Source organism: Coregonus clupeaformis, chromosome 10 (assembly GCF_020615455.1).
Source record: "Coregonus clupeaformis isolate EN_2021a chromosome 10, ASM2061545v1, whole genome shotgun sequence".
In the NCBI taxonomy this organism is placed as follows: Eukaryota; Metazoa; Chordata; class Actinopteri; order Salmoniformes; family Salmonidae; genus Coregonus; species Coregonus clupeaformis.
Window position 1 is genome coordinate 42,338,102 of NC_059201.1, and position 24,421 is coordinate 42,362,522.

A 24,421-nucleotide genomic window follows, 5' to 3' on the forward strand; every position below is an offset into this window, starting at 1 on the left:
AATGCAATTGAAAATCACATCAAACACTTATCATCAAAACAGTATCATTCTTTAAAAATCACCTCACTGTGATGATCAATTTGAAGAAAGAAGTTTAAAAAACTGGTTGAAACTGAGTGGAAAACATTTTTTGGCTACTTTCTCAAATCATCAATAGCCTATAGTCACACCATGCAGCCCATATATGTTTTGATTTCTAAGACAGTCTAAGGTTTGTATCATTCACAACTAAAGTTGCCAAATAACTCTAAATCTAGCATATAGGACCTGTTTCAAATGATCACTTCTACGCTCAACATAGTCACTTCATATGCACACTCGTTCCGGAATGGGAAAAATATCCTTTCTATTTTATTCAGCTAGGTTCAATTATATTCTTCTTACTATAAAATCATATAATATTAAATAATGGCACGGGACTTATAAGCATACCTTGTCTGCTAAATGAACTAGATAACATACAGTAGGCCAACTCATATTCTGTTCTTCTGAAATACATTTTCTTCATATCATGTTTATTTAGACCTGCCTAAAATAAATAATGGATTTATTGTGATGGTGTACAGGTATATATATATATAGGGCGGCAGGTAGCTTAGTGGGTAAGAGTGTTGTGCCAGTAACCGAAAGGTCGCTGGTTCTAATCCCCGAGCCAACTAGGTGAAAAATCTGTCGATGTGCCCTTGAGCAAGGCACTTAACCCTAATTGCTTCTGTAAGTCGCTCTGGATAAGAGCGTCTGCTAAATGACTAAAATGTAAATGTATATTAAATGGATTTATTATACTTTTTTAAAGATGTAGATGTTCCAAAGGCGCACATCAAAGGCTTGTATGTGTGGAGGCCTGGAGATACTAAACGTGTTTATGTTAATTAACGGTCAATTACTGCGAGACAATATTTTGCATGACAATACTCAGCTGACAAAATGTCATGACCGCCACAGCCCTACATACAGTAAACCCTTTCATTAAACCTAGTTTCCATGCTCTAACCTGTTGGAGGTGGAAGGGTAGAGCAGGGAGGGAGTTGTAAGGGTAGGAAACAGGAGGATGTCTGAGTTATCTTTAATGAGACATGAGAAATGATATCACATTCCATCCAAACAAGCAGAGGGGGTTCCCGCGGGTGGTTTTATTTCGCCCCCCATGTTTTCTGAGCAAAACAATTAAATATACAGTACCAGTCAAAAGTTTGGACACACCTACTCATTCAAGGGTTTTTCTTTATTTTGACTATTTTCTACATTGTAGAATAATAGTGAAGACATCAGAACTATGAAATAACACATATGGAATCATGTAGTAACCAAAAAAGTGTTAAACAAATCAAAATATATTTTAGATTTGAGATTCTTCAAAGTAGCCACCCTTTGCCTTGATGACAGCTTTGCACACTCTTGGCATTCTCTCAACCAGCTTCATGAGGAATGCTTTTCCAACAGTCTTGAAGGAGTTCCTACTTATGCTGAGCACTTGTTGGCTGCTTTTCCTTCACTCTGCGGTCCAACTCATCCCAAACCATCTCAATTGGGTTGAAGTCGGGGGATTGTGGAGGCCAGGTCATCTGATGCAGCACTCATCACTCTCCTTCTTGGTCAAATAGCCCTTATACAGCCTGGAGGTGTGTTGGGTCATTGTCCTGGTGAAAAACAAATGATAGTCCCACTAAGCGCAAACCAGATGGGATGGCGTATCGCTGCAGAATGGTGTGGTAGCCATGCTGGTTAAGTGTGCCTTGAATTCGAAATAAAATCACAGACAGTGTCACCAGCAAAGCACCCCCACACCATCACACCTCCTCCTCCATGCTTCACGGTGGGAACCACACATGCAGAGATCATCCTTTCACCTACTCTGCGTCTCACAAAGACACGATGGTTGGAACCAAAAATCTCAAATTTGGACTCATCAGACCAATGGACAGATTTCCACCGACCTAATATCCATTGCTCGTGTTTCTTGGCCCAAGCAAGTCTCTTCCTTTTATTGGTGTCCTTTAGTAGTGTTTTTTTTGCAGCAATTCGACCATGAAGGCCTGCTTCACGCAGTCTCCTCTGAACAGTTGATGTTAAGATGTGTCTGTTACTTGAACTATTTGAAGCATTTATCTGGGCTGCAATCTGAGTTGCAGTTAACTCTAATGAACTTATCCTCTGCGGCAGAGGTAACTCTGGGTCTTTCTTTCCTGTGGCGGTCCTCATGAGAGCCAGTTTCATCATAGCGCCTGATGGTTTTTGCGACTGCACTTGAAGAAACGTTCAAAGTTCTTGACATTTTCCGGATTGACTGACCTTCATGTCTTAAAGTAATGATGGACTGTCGTTTCTCTTTGCTTATTTGAGCTGTTCTTGCCATAATATGGACTTGGTCTTTTACCAAATAGGGCTATCTTCTATATACCACCCCTACCTTGTCACAACACAACTGATTGGCTCAAACGCATTAAGAAGGAAAGACATTCCACAAATTAACTTTTAACATGGCACACCTGTTAATAGAAAAGCATTCCAGGTGACTACCTCATGAAGCTGGTTGAGAGAATGCCAAGAGTGTGCAAAGCTGTCATCAAGGCAAAGGGTGGCTACTTTGAAGAATCTCAAATATAATATCTATTTTGATTTGTTTAACACTTTTTTGGTTACTACATGATTCCATATGTGTTATTTCATAATGATGTCTTCACTATTATTCTACAATGTAAAAAATAGTAAAAATAAAGAAAAACCTTGAATGAGTAGGTGTGTCCAAACTTTTGACTGGTACTGTATATCTTTTTTTCGTTGTTGGACATGAAAGACAAGGAAATCAGCTCCAGGTGATTTTAATTTAAGAAATCAAGTATTCCCATGCATAATAGAGAGACACGTGATCGTATACAAATGTAAGCATGGTTTGAAATGATTATGTTTTAGTCAAACATTATATCTGTTTGGGTTTCTTGCAGTTAATTTGCAGTCTACAAATTATTTGTAATTATGTTCCGGCCCCCCGACCATCCACTCAAGAAAAATTAGTCCCGTGGCTGAATCTAGTTCATGATCCCTGCCTTAAAAGGTCTGGACTGTGATTGTAAGGATGAATCAACCAAGAGTTCCTGTATGGAAAGTTTACTTAGCACTAACAGAGACACATTTAGTTGGCAATGTTTGTTCATTGAGAGGGTCTGTGTGACTTCAATCAGCATGTCCACAACACTAAAGCTCGAGTTTAGTTTAACTCAAGTTTGACTGTATCTGTATTGATTTTGGCAGTTCGCTGGGAGTTGAAAAACAGCCTTAGCTAAGTTTAGGGATCACACAAAGTTTTGACTTAGAGTGCCCTGAACACACAGAGAGAAGCAGGTTTTGCAGTGGGCCGGAAACGTGACATCATAGAATGTCAACAGATGTGACACAGGTGGGCCACATTTTAGATCTTCCACTAGTGCTCTCACATTCGCCTACAACAGTGTGCTATGGTCTGTCTGTGGCCTGATGACTTTACCACAATAGGCCCTTCTTTCTGGCATCTGGGATGCTAACTAGGTGACTCACAGAGAACCAGACTCTGACTGGTGTGGAGGAGATAACGACAGTGTGGATGACACACACATTCACACACACACACACACACACACACACACACACACACACACACACACACACACACACACGCACGCACGTGCACACACACACACACACGCAAACCCACACACACATACATACACACATACGCACAGGGGGAATACCATCCCATTCCATCACGTTGATGAAAGCACTTCTGTGCCAGACGGAAAGTCTGCGTGGGATTTATATACCTAAAGGGAGGAGGGAGGCATTTCTGGTTTAACATGGAACACTTCAACACTAATCTAAAACTGCTGCCGTTCGACAGGAGCGAGGAAAAGCATGAGTATGGCCATTTATATTTATATGAGCCTAGCTCATCCAGGACTGTTTGTGTTTCCCTTGAATGTGTTTGAAATGAAATAAGAGTTTAAAGTCATCTAAAGCTGAGAGCCCAGTCTGTGGTTTATCTTTTAAACAGTTAGCAGTTGAGAGCAGCAGGATAGTCAAATGCAACAAACTGCGCTAGACTAAAGAATTGGCAGTGTTGCCCGGATTCAAATTCCAGTGGATTCTCCCTCAGTGTCTGTGTTTTCACTAGGCTTCATAAGATAACAAGGCTTTGGAGGATGTCTCCGATCCCTGTGTGTCTTTCTCATTAAATGACCAACTCCGTGAGAAAGGATGAGGTAAATGGAGAGTGGAGGAAGAGAGGTAGTGAAATAGGACACGTGGTCATGACATGAACTACTACTTTCAAGGCTTAATGAAGCCTTCATACACCCTTTATAAGGCCTATATAGATGCTTCAGAAATCATTCATAAGCTTTAGCGTGGAATCTAAATGGGCAAAGCTAGTTCAATAGATGAATCCCTATCCTCAAACTTTACCCTGTTCTTTTAATACCTAGATGTCTGCTTTACAAGTACATGGCACCCTCCCGCTGTTTATTTGTGCCCTGTTTATATTTACCTCTCTATGGGTGTTATTACAGCTAACTGTCCCCACCCTGTCAATATTTCCCTCGACTGGCCAGAGTCTTTCAACTAGCAGGGGAGTGGAATGGGAGTGGAATGGGAAAAGGTGTCGTTTCGCCCCTTCACCAGGCCTGACCTTGCGTCAGAAACAGGCACAAGCAGCTCCTGTGACTGACTGTCTTCTATTCATTCATGGGATGAAATGGTATTCTATTCAGGGTTTCCAACCAGGTCACGCCCTGACCCGACTGTGTCAATATGACTTTATGTAGCCTAGTTAGACCCAACCAGACAAAACTGTGCTACATGCTAATTCAGTTATTCATATTTCCTCAGAGATATTCCTATCTTGTAATGCTCTACCCTGTCCTGAAGTTTAAAAAACACTATTGAGAAAGGTATATGAGTGTTTTGGGGGTTCTCTGCTTGTCAAAGGCTTGTTTGTTGTGTGTGTGTGTATGTATCTGTGTTTACTTTACACTAGTTAGCTGTCAAAAAAGAACACAAGACCACACAGATCTGGCAATTAAATCAAGCCTTTACCACAAATGATAGGTTGTCCATATTGAAGACATGAATACTGCAGCTGACTAAAAGTTGTCTCTCCATCATTTCAGATAAATCAATGCTCTTTCGGTGGAAAGACACTGAATTATTGTCATCTTCTGATAATCGTTTCACAAACTCACAGACATATTTTTTGTTAGTTAAGCAACATTTTAATGTCATGATATAGTAACTAATGACCATTTCTTCCATCTCACTTTACACGGGGACTTTTAAGTGTCTCCTAGCATTTAGTCCTTCTCAGTTGTTTAGCTCTGGTCCAGGCAGATTCTCCTTGTATGTGTTCCCTATCCAAGCAGCGCATTCCAGACCCCGGTCATTTAGCTATTTCCTGTCAGTGATGCTAACCTTTCTTTAGTGCCGCCTCATATTGACCTTTTTTGGTCAGTGTCAGCCATGTTTTGACAATGGAACTAGATGGATAATGTGCAAGACTCCGCTCTGCTGTGCTATGTAGCTAATGAGAATCACTCTACTTATGCTTACGCTAGTGTTGTATATCTTAGTAGGAGTCGTTGTGTGATATTTGGTCTCTGCTTTGTATAGGTCTGTTTGTCCTCTGTTTGGTTCCTCCAAGAAGCCAAAGAATGAAGCCAAAGAATGAACTGAATGAAGTAATCTAATGGGGGCTTCTCTCTTCAGAACCAAACATTAGTAGGTAGGCAGAAAGCGTTGTTTATCATTAGCAAAGTAACGCCATGATTCAACAAGGACAGCGGCTCACGCAATAGTTCACATGCACGTGGGGATAATGGCTTGCCATACGTGGAACCAATCGCCAAAGGGGCCTAGGGAGTTGGCTCTCAGACAGTCAGCTGGGAGGTGCATCTCGATGTGGAGGGATATTCCATGGGTCTTATTATACACTGTATGGGCAATGTATCGTATGATGCTACAAAACAAAATTGTCAGTGTTCATATCCTGGTGAAAGCTGTTTTGGTGTTGATGTGGTGTTACTTTGTGTTATTTTGAACGACCTGAACGCCAGCTGGTGTTGCTTTTTAAGCTTTTGTTAAAAAATACTGTTGTTCAATCAGGGTGTCAAATTGGCCAGTGTTACCTAGTGTTGATTTTTCAGTTGAACATTTCTAGTGTTGATTCAGGTGTTAAATTAACTCTGTAAGTAATAAATAATTAGCACTCATTGGTGTAAAAGAACCCCAGTGTTGGTGTTAATAACTAGTGTTACACCAAAACCAGACCCATCATTGTCATATTTCCCAGCATGCTCTATTGCAGTTAGATCTTTTTAATTGTTTGTTTCAATATCTATGTTTTTGCATGTACATTGATTGCACCCGTTACTGAAATGGTTGTTCCAGTTTAGATGCTTAACGTAGCATATCTTAGTCTTCCCAACCCGGCAGTCATTCTGAATGCAGGTTGCGGGTGAATTTCAAATTCCAAATGTTGGATATCCCCACTCTCGCTGGATTCCAATCGGAATTGCACATCACTTGGCAAGCCAGCATAATGTGACTTGCAAGTCTGATTTTGCCTGTAAACCATGAGTTTCAGGTCACTGTATTAGGGTAAAACTAGGCCCTGAAATAAGGCCTCATGAATTATGTGTTGTATTGTGTGTGTTAAAGAATGTAATTTTAATAATACATATGTGCTTAGGATCTCACTTGGTGAAGGCCAAGGACTGAAAATGGATGAATGCAACAACTCTGTCACTAACAAATATAGTCATGGGTGGTAACTCTACAATTCACTAGAAAGGCAAAGCACTATGGTAAATGCAAATAAGGCTTTACACTAAGCAGTGTGTTAATTTAAAACTGAAAAGTGTGGACCCGTATAGACACTGGATCAGTGTTAAATTTAACACTATCCGTGTTGATTTAACACTGGATAATTTGCTGTGAAGGTATCAGTGAACACCATAATAATGTACATTTAACACTGACCTAGTATAAACATTTAATTCTAAAGTGTTAAATACAAGGTATTAGTGAACACCATAACAGCATAACTTTAACACTGAGTTATTGTAACATTTTAATGCCACTGGTGTTGGAAAGTATCAATGTTCAAAGGACAACACTTTGAAAAGTGTAAATTCAACACTTTCTGATGGTTCTCACATAAACACTTCAAAAGTGTACCCACAGTGTTCAATTTACTGATATAATTTTGCTGTGTAAGTATAGGTTTATAATTTAATTAGGATGCACATTCACTAACATTTTATTTTTCTTTGTGTTTTTTAAATTAGCCTACCAACAGTATCTACAACGTATTTGATTACGCTTCATGATCGTGTATGATGAATTTTCAGCAATGATCTTTTCAGAGACACACCAACACCCATGCAATATTAACTATTTTGAAGACTCTATGGTGTGTCAAAGCCTTAAGGGGGTTGTTTCCTGGACCCAGATTAAACCTAGTCCCGGACAGAAAATCATTCTCAATGGAGAATCTCAATTAAAAGTGCTTTTTAATCCAGGACTAGGCTTAATCTGTGTTTGGAAAATCATCCCTAAGAGTGTAAAGTCTTTGCAGGTTTTGATTAGTTCTTCTTTCCCCGAGTCATTGCAGGTCTTGACCGAGAGGTCTTCCCCAAAGTACTTATGAGTTATGACAACACATGATGTGAAGTCCTTCCATAAAAAGAGCGAAGCAGCAGCTGCTAACAGTCTCCAGATGTCGGTAACGATTGTGTCTGTTGCTCCCGGCCAAACATATTGTCAACAGACTGCCTAGCGGCAGACCTTTGAGGTCCATATACAGCTACAGGGGGGGGGCAAATGTTGCATTTTTCAACCGGGCAAACAAAGGTGTTTACAAAATTCCGATTTTTCACATTCTCCCTACAGTACAACAAATGGAAACTCAAGCTCTGTGTGACAAGATGGAGTTGGAGGGTTTGAGACAGGCTTCAGAGGAGCCTCATGAGTGAAGGGAGGAAGGAATGTTGCATATTTGGCTGAAGAACAAGGAACATGTATTAGATGGTTGTTTCCCTTGGTGGCAATCGGACTAGAATGTCCTCCCTTACTGCATTCGCTAACGTCTCACATGTTCGACAGCTGTACCAAATCATTCAAGTTGTAGTATTTCCTCCGAATTATGATGCGTAGCTAGCAGGCAATGGTGTTGTTTCCCATGTGTTCATCCATGCTTGGCACGTTGCACTCATAAACAACCCTGGCCTTATGTGCTGTTTTTATCATAGGACAATTTGTAAATGAGATGAGGCAAAAGCAAGCTGTGGAAGTCAATGTGAAGGTTTTCAGCCTCAGTTTATCTACACTACAGGACTGCCTAGGCCTAAGGGGTAGAGGCTAGGGGTCAAATTGGAGTTATTGGAAAGGCTTGCCAAGACAATGCTGCTGCTAGCTCTGAAGATTATTTTGCTAACAAGACTCCCCTTAGTTAGATTCCTCCTGGTTTTTTGTGTGTGTACTATATAGAAATAATGATAATAAGACTAATAAAATATTTGATAACAGATTTTATATACAGTGGGGTCTGAAATTATTGACACCCTTAAAAAGATGAGCAAAAATGACTGTATGAAATAAATAATTCCAATACTGAGCTACAGTGCCTTGCAAAAGTATTCATCCCCCTTGGCATTTTTCCTATTTTGTTGCATTACAACCTGTAATTTAAATGGATTTTTATTTGGATTTCATGTAATGGACATACACAAAATAGTCAAAATTGGTGAAGTGAAATGAAAAAAATTACTTGTTTCAAAAAATTCAAAACAATAAATACCGGAAAAGTGGTGCGTGCATATGTATTCACCCACTTTGCTATGAAGCTCCTAAATAAGATCTGGTGTAACCAATTACCTTCAGAAGTTACATAATTAGTTAAATGAAGTCCACCTGTGTGCAATATAAGTCTCACATGATCTCAGTATATATACACCTGTTCTGAAAAGCCCCAGAGTCTGCAACACCACTAAGCAAAGAGCACCACCAAGCAAGCGGCACCATGAAGACCAAGGAGCTCTCCAAACAGGTCAGGGACAAAGTTGTGGAGAAGTACAGATCAGGGTTGGGTTATAAAAAAATATCAGAAACTTTGAACATCCCACAGAGCACCATTAAATCCATTATTAAAACATGGAAAGAATATGGCACCACAACAGACCTGCCAAGAGAGGGCCGCCCACCAAAACTCACGGACCAGGCAAGGAGGGCATTAATCAGAGAGGCAACAAAGAGACCAAAGATAACCCTGAAGGAGCTGAAAGCTCCACAGCGGAGATTATCTGTCCATAGGACCACTTTAAGCCGTACACTCCACAGAGCTGGGCTTTACGGAAGAGTGGCATAGAAAAAAGCCATTGCTTAAAGAAATGAATAAGCAAACACGTTTGGTGTTCGCCAAAAGGCATGTGGGAGACTCCCCAAAATATGGAAGAAGGTACTCTGGTCAGATTAGACTAAAATTGAGCTTTTTGGCCATCAAGGAAAACGCTATGACTGGCGCAAACCCAACACCTCTCATCACCCCAAGAACACCATCCCCACAGTGAAGCATGGTGGTGGCAGCATCATGCTGTGGGGATGTTTTTCATCGGCAGGGACTGGGAAACTGGTCAGAATTGAAGGAATGATGAATGACGCTAAATACAGGGAAATTCTTGATGGAAACCTGTTTCAGTCTTCCAGAGATTTGAGACTGGGACAGAGGTTCACCTTCCAGCAGGACAATGACCCTAAGCATACTGTTAAAGCAACGCTCAAGTGGTTTGAGGGGAAACATTTAAATGTCTTGGAATGGCCTAGTCAAAGCCCAGACCTCAATCCAATTGAGAATCTGTGGTATGACTTAAAGATTGCTGTACACCAGCGGAACCCATCCAATTTACCAGAGATTACCAGAGCCAGGCTAAGCAGCTGTGCCACAAACTAAATGCCCAGAGTCCCAATAGATGTACTCTGGAGGCTGGGGTTATGTCCTTCCACTATGTAATAGAACACGGCGTGTGCTACTTGGCCTTGTGTGAAGCTGTGTTTCCCAAGAAACTGGTCTTTGGATACCTGGAAGACCTCCAGACAGAATTCAATGAACAGCATGGAAAGAAAGTCTCCACAGTCTCCAGGCCATACTCTTTCATTGAGTTTGACATGTACATCCAGAAGACAAAGAAGAACTACATTGACAGCAGGGCGCGGAGGAACCTGGGCAGCATCAACACAGAACTGCAGGACGTCCAGTAGATCATGGTGGCAAACATTGAAGAGGTCCTGCAACGAGGAGAGGCCGTATCTGCTCTTGACACCCAAGCCAGCAATCTGTCCAGCCTTTCAAAGAAGTACCGCAGCGACGCCAAGTACCTCAACACCCGATCCAGCTATGCCAAGATAGCCGGGGCAGTCTTCTTCATTACACTCATCGTCTATGTGCGTTTCTGGTGGATCTGATGGATTGGCATAAGGACTTTGAAAGAGGAGAGTCTGGATTCCCTTTAAACAAATATTTAAACTCACTGGTACCTATTAATTATAGGCTACTATATTGGTGGTTTCTGTTAACAGCAAAGGTTAAGTTCCTACATGGATGCCTTAGGGAGAGACCTTGTGAGTTTTGGATGAGTGTAAGTCGCTCTGGATAAGAGTGTCTGCTAAATGACTAAAATGTAAATGTAAAACTTGAATGAGCTGGAGCAGTTTTGCCTTGAAGAATGGGCAAAAATCCCAGTGGCTAGATGTGCGAAGCTTATAGAGACATACCCCAAGAGACTTGCAGCTGTAATTGTTGCAAAAGGTGGCTCTACAAAGTATTGAATTGGGGGGGGGGGTGAATAGTTATGCACGCTCAAGTTTTCTGTTTTTTTTTCTTATTTCTTGTTTGTTTCACAATAACAAATATTTTGCATATTCAAAGTGGTAGACATGTTGTGTAAATCAATTCCAGGTTGTAAGGCAAAAAATTTGAAAAATGCCAAGGGGGGTGAATACTTTCGCAAGCCACTGTATATTGTATGCTCAATAAAACTGGGAAATTATATTATTTTGTACTAATACAATTGCTCAGAGAAATATATTTTTGTTTAACAAGTAATAAAAAATATCTCAATAGGTAGATTATTGACACCCTTGTTTTCAATACCTTTCAAAACCTCACCTTGTGAGGATAACGACACTGAGCCTTTGTCTAAAATGTTTTATGAGTAGGAGAACACATTGGCAGTAGTGGAAAAAAGTACCCAATTGTCATACTTGAGTAAAAGTAAAGATACCTTAATAGAAAATGACTCAAGTAAAAGTGAAAGTCACCCAGTAAAATACTACTTGAGTAAAAGTCTAAAAGTATTTGGTTTTAAATATACTTAAGTATCAAAAGTAAATGTAATTGCTAAAATATACTTACACTACCAGTCAAAAGTTTGGACACACCTACTCATTCAAGGGTTTTTCTTTATTTTGACAATTTTTTACATTGTAGAATAATAGCGAAGACATCAAAACTATGAAATAACACATATGGAATCATGTAGTAACCAAAAAAGTGTTAAACAAATCAAAATAGATTTTATATTTGAGATTCCTCAAATAGCCACCCTTTGCCTTGATGACAGCTTTGCACACTCTTGGCATTCTCTCAATCATGAGGTAGTCACCTGGAATGCATTTCAATTAACAGGTGTGCCTTCTTAAAAGTTAATTTGTGGAATTTCTTTCCTTCTTAATGCGTTTGAGCCAATCAGTTGTGTTGTGACAAGGTATACAGAAGATAGCCCTATTTGGTAAAAGACCAAGTCCATATTATGGCAAGAACAGCTCAAATAAGCAAAGAGAAACGACAGTCCATCATTACTTTAAGACATGAAGGTCAGTCAATACGGAACATTTCAAGAACTTTTAAAGTTTCTTCAAGTGCTGTCGCAAAAACCATCAAACGCTATGATGAAACTGGCTCTCATGAGGACCGCCACAGGAATGGAAGACCCAGAGTTACCTCTGCTGCAGAGGATAAATTCATTAGAGTTACCAGCCTAAGAAATTGCAGCCCAAATAAATGCTTCACAGAGTTCAAGTCACAGACACATCGCAACATCAACTGTTCAGAGGGGACTGTGTGAATCAGGCCTTCATGGTTGAATTGCTGCAAAGAAACCACTACTAAAGGACACCAATAAGAAGAAGAGACCTGCTTGGGCCAAGAAACACGGGGAATGGACATTAGACCGGTGGAAATGTGTCCTTTGGTCTGGAGTCCAAATTGGAGACTTTTGGTTCCAACCGCCGTGTCTTTGTGAGACGCGGTGTGGGTGAACGGATGATCTCCGCATGTGTAGTTCCCACCATAAAGCATGGAGGAGGAGGTGTTATGGTGTGGGGGTGCTTTGCTGGTGACACTGTTGGTGATTTATTTAGAATTCAAGTCACACTTAACCAGCATGGCTACCACAGCATTCTGCAGTGATACACCATCCCATCTGGTTTGGGCTTAGGGGGACTATCATTTGTGTTTCAACAGGACAATGACCCAACACACCTCCAGGCTGTTAAGGGCTATTTTACCAAGAATGAGAGTGATGGAGTGGTGCATCAGATGACCTGGCCTCCACAATCCCCCAACCTCAACCCAAATGAGATGGTTTGGGATGAGTCGGACCGCAGAGTGAAGGAAAAGCAGCCAACAAGTGCTCAGCATATGTGGGAACTCCTTCAAGACTGTTGGAAAAGCATTTCAGGTGAAGCTGGTTGAGAGAATGCCAAGAGTGAGCAAAGCTGTCATCAAGGCAAAGGGTGACTATTTGAAGAATCTCAAATACATTTATATGTAGTGAAGTAAAAGTAAAAGTAGTCAAAAATATAAATAGTAAAGTAAAGTACAGATACCCCCCAAAACTACTTAAGTAGTACTTTCAAGTATTTTTACTTAAGTACTTTACACCACTGCACATTGGGAGGGATCTTAGACCATTCCTCCATACAGAATCCTTCCACATCCTTGATATCCTTCGTCTGCGCTTATGGACTGCCCTATTCAATTCAAACCACAGGTTTTCAATGTGTTTCAAGTCCGGAGATTGAGATGGCCATTGCAAAATATAGATTTTGTGGTCAATTAACCATTTATTTGTGGATTTGGATGTGTGCTTGGGGTTATTGTCTTGCTGGAAGATCCACTTGTGGCCAAGTCTCAGCCTCCTGGCAGAGGCAACCTGGTTTTTGGTTAAAATGTCCTGGTACTGGGTAAAGTTCATGCCGTTGACCGTAACAAGGGCTCAGGACCAATGGAAGCGAAATAGCCCCATAACATCAAAGATCCCCTACCATATTCACCCTGGTCTCATAGACTAGACATAAAATAGTACATGTAAATCCGGGACACTCAAATTAGTAAGATATGTTACATTTGGTATGCTTACATAAGACATAATTATACTAGTGGTTGGATGAATGGATAGGTGGGTGTATAACGCGAACGTCTATCAATTCAAAGGTTGCGTGTGCGAATCTCATCATGGACAACTTTAGAATTTTAGCTAATTAGCAACTTTGCAAGTACTTACTACTTTTTAGCTACACTGCAAATACTTAGTATGTTAGTTAACCCTTCCCCTAATCCTAACCGTAACCCTTTAACCTAACTCCTAACCCTAACCTTTAACCTAACTCCTAACACTAACTTTAACCCCTAGCCAAGCTAAAGTTAGCCACATAGCTAATGTTAGCGTTAGCCACCTAGCTAACGTTAGCCACAACAAATTGCAAATTCGGAACATTTTGTACGAATTGTAATTTGTAACATATCATACGAAATGGATGATGGACATCCCCAATTTAATACATACCATATGAAAAATAACATATCATACTAAATGGAGTGTCTTGCATTTACGTACAGAATCATACGAAATGCTCTGAGACCAGGTTGCATACCGGCTTTATTTCTGTATTTTGAAAGTTATGTATCTTGAAAACTTGATTGCTGGCATGAAAATCATTTTGGGACTATATGTACAATGGACTAATGAAACAAATACCAAAATATACTTTTTGGGTGGGGTTTTCCTTTATGAACTTTAACCAGTACTTTGACATTTTAACCAAAAAACCTGGTTGCCTCTGCCAGGAGGCTGAAACTTGGCCACAAGTGGATCTTCAAGCAAGACAATAATAGCAACGGGAAGTAGGGGTGCTGAGTGTGCTACAGCACCCCCTTAAAGGTCTGAAAAACATCCCCTCCCCCCCCGTGGAAAAAATTATCGCAGCACCCCCACCCCCAAACTACTTCCCGTGGCTATGAAGACAATAACCCCAAGCACACAGCAAAATCCACAAATAAATTGTTAATTGACCACAAAATCAATATTTGGCAATGGCCATCTCAGTCTCTGGACGCATTGAAAACCTGTGGTTTGAACTGAAGATGGCAGCCCATAAGCACAGATGAAGGATATCAAGGATCTGGAAGGATTCTGTATGGAAGAATGGTCTAAGATCCCTCGCAATATGTTCTCCAATCTCATAAAACATTTTTGAAAAAGGCTCAGTGCCGTATATAAAAAAAAGGGGTGTCAATCATTTTGATCACTACCTTTTTGAGAAAAAAAATGATTACTTGTTAAACAAAATCTCTTTCTCTGAGCAATTGTAGTCATATAAAATAATATAATTTCAAAAAATTTTTAGCATACAATATACCTCAGTGTTTTAATGATTTATTTTATACAGTCATTTTTGCTCATGTTTATCAAGGGTGTCAATCATTTTGGACCCCACTTTATGTGGCACAATTTTTTTCAGTACTACGTCTCCATTCACTCATCGAGGATCTAAGGGCTACCACTGTAAAAGCAGTGTCAGACTGGAATGTGACGACATGCTCTGTGTGTGTGGTGCTGTCCACTGACTGGACACAATGGTTTAGTCTGCTGGTAGAACTGATGGGACTTGGCTTTGCTGAGCTTGTCCATGTGTGTGTGGGGGTGATGGGTGGGGGGGTTCCTTGTACATTCTGTCTTGGTGTTACACAATAATAGATATTCCAGATGCGAAACACACAAACGCATGCACGTAAGCACACACACACGCACACACACCGCCAGAGCCAGTCCTTCGTTCCAGTCATTTATGGGGGAAAGCCTTGGAAACGGCAGGGCTAGGGGCAGATGTGAAAGTCATTTCAAATAATTTATTTTCTCTGGCTTGGGCTCTTTTGCTACTAAACTGTTGCAGCATGATTAACATTAATTTCCCCCATGTTTAGTACGAGTAGACAGGCACGTGTAAGCCCAACGTGAAGCACAGTCGGGCAGTGGGGTGAATAAGAGGAAAGAAATGCACAGTAGTTTCAGGCTGAATTAGTCAATTACTGGAATGACTGTGGCCTGCCTCACGTTCACCTCCAGATGGATGGGGAACCCAGACAGATAAACATTCTGCCTTGTTCCAGGTGGCTGCTGTGGAAATGGTTGAGTAATCAGTAGGGTATTAAAAACTCTAACTTACATAAGGACATGTCCATTCCAGTAGTAATACCATTTCAGAAGTCCATTGTACTGGAAATGACCATTTTTGGACGTATTTACTTGTACATAAGAGTTGTAAGATTTATATTGTTAGTGAATAGTCTTAGGATGAATCATACAAACAGGCTTGATGGGCCCTATCGGCGAAAGGTCAGTTCAGTTTAGCATTGGGTTACACAGATGAGAACTGAAAGGATAAACAGAAAAAGATTAATAGTTTATTTGCATATTTGTTTCCCGACACAAGTCTGTTGACCCAAGTGACTCCCACAAACACATACGTTTTTAGTTATTTTCTGTGATATTATTGAGTTCTGCTGGAAGGTCAACATGAAGCTTATGAATGTCTGCTGCTATTCCCATTAACCCTGAGGAGCTAAGGGACAGACACTGTTCATCCAATTTGTAAGTCGCTCTGGATAAGAGCGTCTGCTAAATGACTTAAATGTAAATGTAAATGTTATGACCTAATAAGGGACAGTACGAAAGTTACTGGGGTGGGGGGGGCTGGTCCAAAATAGGGGAGGATTGTTTTTTTTTTTATTGGGCACAGGGAAGGGTAGTGTGTTTTTCCTGATTTACATTCGCCTTTTTATATAATATAATAATATGCCATTTAGCAGACGCTTTTATCCAAAGCGACTTACAGTCATGTGTGCATACATTTTTACGTGTGCTCCTAATCTCAGCTCATTACCTGTATAAAATACACCTGGGAGCCAGAAATCTTTCTGATTGAGAGGGGGTCAAATACTTATTTCCCTCATTAAAATGCAAATCAATTTATAACATGCGTTTTTCTGGATTTTTTTGTTGTTATTTTGTCTCTCACTGTTAAAATAAACCTACCATTAAAATTATAGACTGATCATTTCTTTGTCAGTGGGCAAATGTACAAAATCAGTAGGGGATCAAAAACTTTTTTCCCTCACTGTATATGGACTCACGCTGTGTGAAATAATAGGGGTTGACATGATTTTTGAATAACTACCCCTTCCTCTGTCCCCCATACATACAACATCTGTAAGGTCCCTCAGTCAAGTATTGAATTTTAAAAACAAATTACAAACAACTACAAAGCCTTATAAAGAAGGGTAGTGATTGGTAGATGGGTAACAATAACAAATCAGACATTGAATATTAAGCATTAAGCATGGTCAAGTTAATAATTATACTGTGGATGATGTATTAAACCACCCAGACACATCAAAGATGCAGTCGTCCTTATGAACTGAGTTGCAGGACAGGAAGGAAACAGCTCAGGGATGTCACCATGAGGCCATTGGGGATTTTAATGGGAGAAAACTGAGGATGATCAACAACATTGTAGTGACTCCACAAAAATGACCTAAATGACAGAGTGAAAAGAAGAATACAAAAATACAGAATAAAAACATATGTATACAACAAGGCACTAAAGTAATACTGCAAAAAAACATGGCAAAGGAATACACTTTTTGGCCTAAATGCAAAGCCTTATGTTTGGAGCAAATCCACCACAACACATCACTGAGTAACTGCCTCCTTATTTTCAAGCATGGTGGTGGCTGCATCATGGCATGGGTATGCTTGACATCGGCAAAGACTGGGGAGTTTTTCAAGATTAAAAGAAACGGGATGGAACTAAGCACAGGCTAAATCCTAGAGGAAAACCTGCTTCAGTCTGCTTTACACCAGACACTGAGAGAGGAATTCACCTTTCAGCAGGACAATAACTTACAACACAAAGCCAAATCTACACTGGAATTGCTTACCAAGAAGACAGTGAATGTTCCTGAGTGGCCAAGTTACAGTTTTGACTTAAATCTGCTTGAAACTCTATGGGAAGACTTGAAAATTGCTGTCTAGCCATGATCCCTAACACTTTGACAGAGCTTGAGGAATTTTGAAAAGAATAATGGGCAAATATTGCACAATACAGGTGTGCAAAGCTCTTATGAGACTTACCCAAGAAGACTCACAGCTGTAATCGCTGCCAAAGGTGTTTCTAACATGTATTGATTCAGGGGGGTGAATACTTATTTAATCAAGGTCAATTTGTGTTTTATTTTTCATTAATCTTTACAAAAATATAATTTTGTTGAAAATCTGATTTCCCTCTAGCTGATCATTGTCTGCAGTCAGCTCTGATCGTAGTGTGTGAGTGAGCTCCTCTGTGGTGATCGGTGAACCCTCAACCTTGGCTAGGGTGATAACAATGAATCATTAATGAAGGTCACTAGTTCTGAGACATTTGTGTCTGAAACTTCCCAAAAGAGTGTTTCTACATTCCTAAACAAGGTGTAGTTTTAGGTGGGCCTTGAGCAAACTGGCTGATGCCGGTGTTATGTCTGGTGGTCTCGTTTCGGGGAAATTAGTGTATATGCATCCCAGCTGCAGGTCTCATGTGCCCCCCTTCCACCTCACATTCTCAGCCCTTTGCTTTCCTTTTGGCCATTCTGCCAAACCAAACACTGAGATGGTTTTAAGAGCCCCTACTTCAAACCGGCATCCCCTCCTCCCGTCATGTATTTACATTAGAGAGAAACCTCGCCCATTTTGTGTCTAGAACCTCAGAATCCTTTCAAGGCCCTCTTCCCATGACCACATGACCACGTTCATCCTGCCTTGCTCTGCTTTGCTGATAGAAACTCACAGTTATACCGTGACCGTCAGGATTTAAATTGATGAAAGACTGTCTTCTCTCTTGCCACTGTGGTCAATAGTCGGGTAACTGGGGTCACTGGGGTCACTGCAACATTCTGACTCAGTCACGTCTTTCCCTTCACCGCTACATTTTTGGCGTCGAGGGAATCCGAACGTTCCAAGAGGCTGACGCCATTTCAGGAAACCACCCCCATTTTTACTAAACGCTAATGTTTCTGGATTCACACAGAAATGTTGGACTGTCTTTCTTAGCAGGCGAGATGACTGGCTGTTGAAGAAAAGGCTGAGCTCAGCATTCATGGTTTAGCAAAGCCGTTTTTAGAGGGTTGGCACTGAGCACTCCGTGTCCCCACAATACACATTACAGCCAGACCAGCCAGGAGTTAGACTGCTGGTCTATGGTTCTATGTGCTTATGGGGCTGAACAGAGTCAGAGGTCAGATGGATGAGTAAGGGAGCAGGGAGCAGTCTTCACACGCAACCTGGAGGTCAAAGATTCAGCGGGGTTAAATGTGGAAGACACATTTCAGTTGAATGCATTCAGTTGTACAACTGACTAGGTATCCCCCTTTCCCTTTCCCTCAAGGGTGAAGACGCCGCTCTCCTTTAAGGGTTCTTAGGACAGACAGAGGAGGGTAATTGAGGACCATGACCCCCCTACTGACTGGTTGGGTTTAGGGTTAGCCCCATACTTTAGGGTTAGAGTCAAGGGTTAGGGGAACACCCTCAGCCTACTTCAACCCTCAGGCAACAGCTTTTGTCTTGACTGTTATTGTAGCTTGGTGAAAAGGACACACAATTCTCATTTTTGTTGTGTTGGATCAAGATACCGTAAAACCGTGATTTGATACATGTGTTTTTGCAGCCCCACTTTGTATTTTACTGATTGATTTTAATTGAGAGAAGATCAATGGGAAAACATAATTTAATGATTGATTATGCAAATTGAAATCCCCTAGTCCCAATCACTTTTATTTTCAACGTCTCATTTACTTTCTCAAAAGTTGCGTAACATAGGCCTACAGGAAGTGAAAAGTCACCAAGTAAAACAGATTGATGATGCGTGTGGTTCAAAGGTTATCTCCCTGTTGAGAAGCCCATCTGTGCTGCCACTGTGTATCCCAACCTGGCCCTTGATACACCTTACCCTGAACTTACCTCTCTGGTCAAATTGGTGACAGATCACAACAAATTCCAGACATTCATATGGTTAACTAAGGCAGTGCAGTTTAAAGGCAAATATGCCCTAAAAAATGAAAAATAAGGTCTCAATAGGGCTCCATACCATGGCTGCACTGTCTTGAATCTTTCATTGATAATCTTCAAGTTAAATAATACCTGATTGAATGACTGTGGCTGATCCAGGGTCTCTGTATCTCTCTTTCTGCAGAGTCTGAATGTCCAGGTGGAAGAGGTGCGTATCCGGGCCATCTCGTCCCAGCGTAAAAGGGTCCCTCTGACGGAGGGCTACCTGGAGGTGAAGGACGGGGGGAAGTGGAGACAGATCTGTGACTTGGAGTGGACTGAGATGAACAGCCGGGTCATCTGTGGGATGTACGGTTTCCCTGGAGAGAAAGGATACAACACTAAAGTCTACAAGTGAGCAGCATAAGAGAAAAGAGGGAAAGATACATGTAGACTTCATGAAGTGCTCCCAAATGTGTGTGTCTCTCTCTCATCATATTCCATTTAGTTGGACTCGAGTGATAGCCCGTGCATGCGCACACGAAAAGTTTTGCTCAAGCCCAACAGAAAAATGTAATATAACGTTGCGATAAAGTTTGGAATTACACAATTTCATGTGTACAACATCTAAAGACCTGCACACTTCTATATCATGCCATTTACATCCAAAATACAGATTTAGTAAAATAAAATAAAAAAAGACAAAAAAATGGGAATCTCTCCTTTAAATGTGCCAGATTGTTTATTCCAGCAGGCAGCCATATCATTCTGGCCTGTATCCCTCTATTGGCTCTCTTCTAGGGGAGGGGGTCGGTCCTTGCACCACCAGATGCTGTTGGAAGTAGTGTGGGGGGCCAGTAGGGGCACTCATCCCATTTGGTGGCCCTACAAAGGGTCCTGTCCCTCACATGAGACATTAAACTAAAGCTCTGACTCTCAGTGGTCACTAAAACTCATGTGGCACTTGTGAGAGAAGTGGTGTTAACTGGAGCAGAAGAGAAAGTGGTTGGGCAACAATCACACTTTGTGTGTGTCCACTAATATTCCCACAAAAGTATTTTGTTTCACACTTGGACCATGAATGACTTGGACCATGAATGACTTGGACCATGAATGACTTGGACCATGAATGAGAAAACATCTCTACTGGGAAAACCTTACTATTACTGGTCCATTACTGTGGACTAGCCCCTTCATCTTTTACAGGCTATGAGAGCAGAGTCAGGAGGGTCAGCTTGTAAAGTTTAATATTAGCACTCCATCAACCCTTAAGACAAGATGATTATAACCTAAAATGTTATATCTTGTGTTCACTTCTGTTGGTCTGACTGCGTCTGTGCAGGATTTGATAGCTTGGACCTAAGGCTTTAAATGTAGGACATGCTGTTTTCATTAAATACTCTAGTTGACTGGAAGGAAGAAAAGCCCTGGGTTACGTCCCAAATGGCACCCTATTCCCTACATAGTGTACTACTTTTGACCAGAGCCCTATAGACCTTGGTCAAAAGTAGTGCACTATAGGGTATAGGGTACCATTTGGGATTAAGCCCTGGCCTCTCTTCCTAGCCCACTATAGTTGAGCTGAGCCCCTCTGACCTCCTTGACAGATTACTTCCATTTGACTCTTAAAAGGACTGGTAATGGGAATCACAGGGGGTGGGACCTTAATTGGGGAGGACGGGCTCGTGGTAATGGAATCAGTGGAATGGTATCAAATACATCAAACATATGGTTTCCATGTGTTTGATGCCATTCCATTTGCTCCATTTCAGCCATTATTATGAGCCGTCTTCCCGTCATCAGCCTCCACTGTTGGGAATTGCATATCGTTTTGACTACAATACTGCCATTGTACTTTGTACTAAAACAGTCAATAAAAAAAGTTTACAATTCCCAAGTTGAACTGGGGAAATGTCTTAATTCATGAGGGGTAGGGTAGTGTTTTATGTATTAAAAAACAAAACATTTTGTATAATGTTTCCTCATCAGGTACTGTAGACAATATCATGATTTCACAGCAGGCTAAAAGATGAAAATGTACCATTTCAATTCAGTGCATTTCAACTAAATTCAATTCAAATCGACTCAACTCAATCTCTTTGTTCTCCTGTCTCAGGCTGCTGGCTAAGCGCAGGAAGAAGAACTACTGGGGCTTCGGGGTGAACTGCACGGGGAACGAGGCTAGCCTGCACGGCTGTAAGCTGGGCCACAAGGTGGAGCTGAGGAATAATGCCACCTGTGAGAAGGGCTTGCCCGTGGTGGTCAGCTGTGTCCCAGGACGGGCCTTTGCGCCCAGCCACGCCCAGGGCTTCAGCGAGGCCTACAGGGTGGAGGTAGGTTGGATCATCTGGAACGAGAGAGAGCATAGAATTGTGATTCATAGGACCTCTATGCAAGAGACTGCTTATGATGGAGACGTCTCTGGCCTTTTATCTTGTATTGAAATTGAAAGCATTCAGAAGAGGAGAAAATTATGAAAGACAAACCTTAGTTGTTAATGTTAATTAATGAAACGAAGCAGTTACAATTACAGTTTGATTTAGTGATCTTTCCTATAAAATCCACTCTTTGATTTCTGCATTCTGCCTTGTGCTGTTTTGTATCACGTTGCATGTGATTCAACTTAGAGACTCCAGCTGCAGAACACTGTGTTCGAACACTTCACAGATGAGTCATGGGCTCTGGACAAAAGAAAAAATAGATACACTGGGATCTCAAACTCTCTCTCCCTTTCTCTGTCTGTGATTCACAATAAGCTCCGATGTATGGAACAATATGATACTGTTTATCTTTGTGTGGTTCTACTAACAAAATCCATATATGAGTTAATGGCCTGTTTCAGTAAAAATACATACACACGTCTCGAAGTAATTGGATATTTTAAAAACTATGCCAAGTGATTGTAAACTATTGTTTCTCATTAACAGTAGGCCTAACACCATTAATTGTTTCCGCAGCAACCCCTGGTGCGTTTGAGAGGCGGGGCCAACATAGGGGAGGGGCGAGTGGAAGTGCTGAAAAATGGTGAATGGGGCACCGTCTGCGATGACAGCTGGAACCTGAAGGCAGCCACCGTGGTGTGTCGAGAACTGGGCTTCGGTAGTGCCAAGGAGGCCCTCGCTGGAGGCAAGCTGGGACAAGGTAGGTCTCTACTCTCTCTCTCTGTCTCTCTCTCCCATTCAAGTACATGAATCTTCTGTAATGGAATATGGAAGCATTTATCCATAGTGATCCAAGTCTCAGACCAACCACCTCTGCCATCCACTATTCAGATACTGTATAATCACACAGTAACAGAGGATACTTTTCTGTTTTCTTGTGTGTTTTCTTGATCTGCTGTCAGTCTGTGTCTTGTACCACCTTGGCTCTAGTTACAGAGCAAACACTGCCAGAGAAATGTTCCTGTCCAGTCACATGCTGGAGACAGGACACAGCAGGAAGGGAGTGATCACATATTATTGTGGAAAATCCATTTTTGTTCACATGAATTATTTTGACTTGACAAAGTTTTAAAAAGAGAGAGGAGAGCAAGAACAGTTCAATGTTCCCAAGTGCCCCTCTTGAATGGGTCAGAGTTGGCTTAACATTGGCAGGAGAGTTCATATCCACTCTCAGTGTGATTTCTACTCCTGTTAGGCATCATTGCTATGCAATTAAACATAGTGGGCCGGTTTCCCAGACACAGATTAAGCCTAGTCCTGAACTAAAAAGCTCTTTCATTGGAGGGCTCTCCATTGAGAATGCTTTTTAGTCCTGAACTACGTTAAATCATTATCTGGGAAACCAGTCCAGTGTCCTGGATTATTGAAAGCATTGTAGAAAAGGCTTATGGAGTTGGTGGAATCGTCCTTTAATTCATGGCCACTTGCGCAGCTGGGCCAGAGCGCTTTAATTAGATCAGGTGGAAATGTCAGACAGAGCTCAACTCATTAAAAGGAGGAAATCGCCACTGCCCGACCTCGCTGCTTTCTCTTCCCCAACTCTGTGCGTCCACGAATCAACGTAAATCCACCAAATCTGTTATCTTTCATCTGATCTATCTGTTGTGATCTGGAGGGCGGGCCATAAGTTATTGTTTATATTTATTACAGCGGAGCGCGGCTTGGAGCGCACACTTCAACCCTATTGTGTTATGTCAATGGACAATGATCACTGCCCTGCAGATAATCACAGGCCAATTATTCCATTGAAATCTGGTTATAATGTAATGAAATGACATGTACATATGAAGACAAACCTGGAAGGATGAAATATGAAACTTAATTATTATTTGCTACATTGATAAATCATGATATAAAATTGATTGAGATTATAGATTGAATAATTGATAACTGATAGATTTATTTGCATTATCATTCTCAAGTGTAGCTCAGCTGGTAGAGCATGGCGCTTACAACGCCAGGGTTGTGGGTTCGATTCCCACGGGGGGCCAGTATGAAAAATGTATGCACTCACTAACTGTAAGTCGCTCTGGATAAGAGCGTCTGCTAAATGACTAAAATGTAAAATGTAATGATCATGCTTCATATTAAATTACTGAATTGAGAATGATTGTTATGATTTGACTTTTGTGATTATGACTTTTGTGATTATGAATTGATTGGATACATCATACATGTTATTATGTTTCCTTTGTTATGTAGCACAGACAAACTACCCAGTAAATATACCACTTTGTGGTTAAAGGAATTTCCGCCTCATTCTCCTCCATTCCTCTCAGTCACCTGACCCGTGACCACCTGTTCACCTTCACTATTGTCAGTCATCCTACCTGTCCAGCTACCCACACAGATTATAATAATATTTCAATGGTCCTTCGAGCCGGATGATGACTGAACCAAAGAAAAGGAAATGGAGGAGGAGAAGGAAGAATTGTCTCCACTGGAAGGAAGGAGAGAGGAAGAAATACCAGCTGAGGCTAAAGATGAGGGTAATGTCCTGGAACAAATAAAAGATCCAGGAACTAAGCTTAAAACACGAAAGAAGGCTTCATCTTCAACCACCAGCAGCACCAAGAGAACCAGACAACCACCTGTTTATCT

The 24,421-nt window shown here is 41.2% G+C and overlaps 1 protein-coding gene and 1 pseudogene across 1 annotated transcript in view; both read left to right on the top strand.

Moving 5' to 3' along the window:
* LOC121575094 (lysyl oxidase homolog 2A) overlaps positions 1-24,421 on the top strand; it is a 62,500-nt gene that overhangs the window by 17,965 nt on the left and 20,114 nt on the right. The window contains exons 4-6 of the mRNA XM_041887934.2: positions 19,585-19,793; positions 21,496-21,712; positions 22,337-22,520. Of these exons, the coding sequence (XP_041743868.1) occupies positions 19,585-19,793; positions 21,496-21,712; positions 22,337-22,520 (610 nt within the window). The remainder of the gene's footprint in view (positions 1-19,584; positions 19,794-21,495; positions 21,713-22,336; positions 22,521-24,421) is intronic.
* LOC121575729 lies at positions 7,953-10,568 on the top strand (annotated as a pseudogene).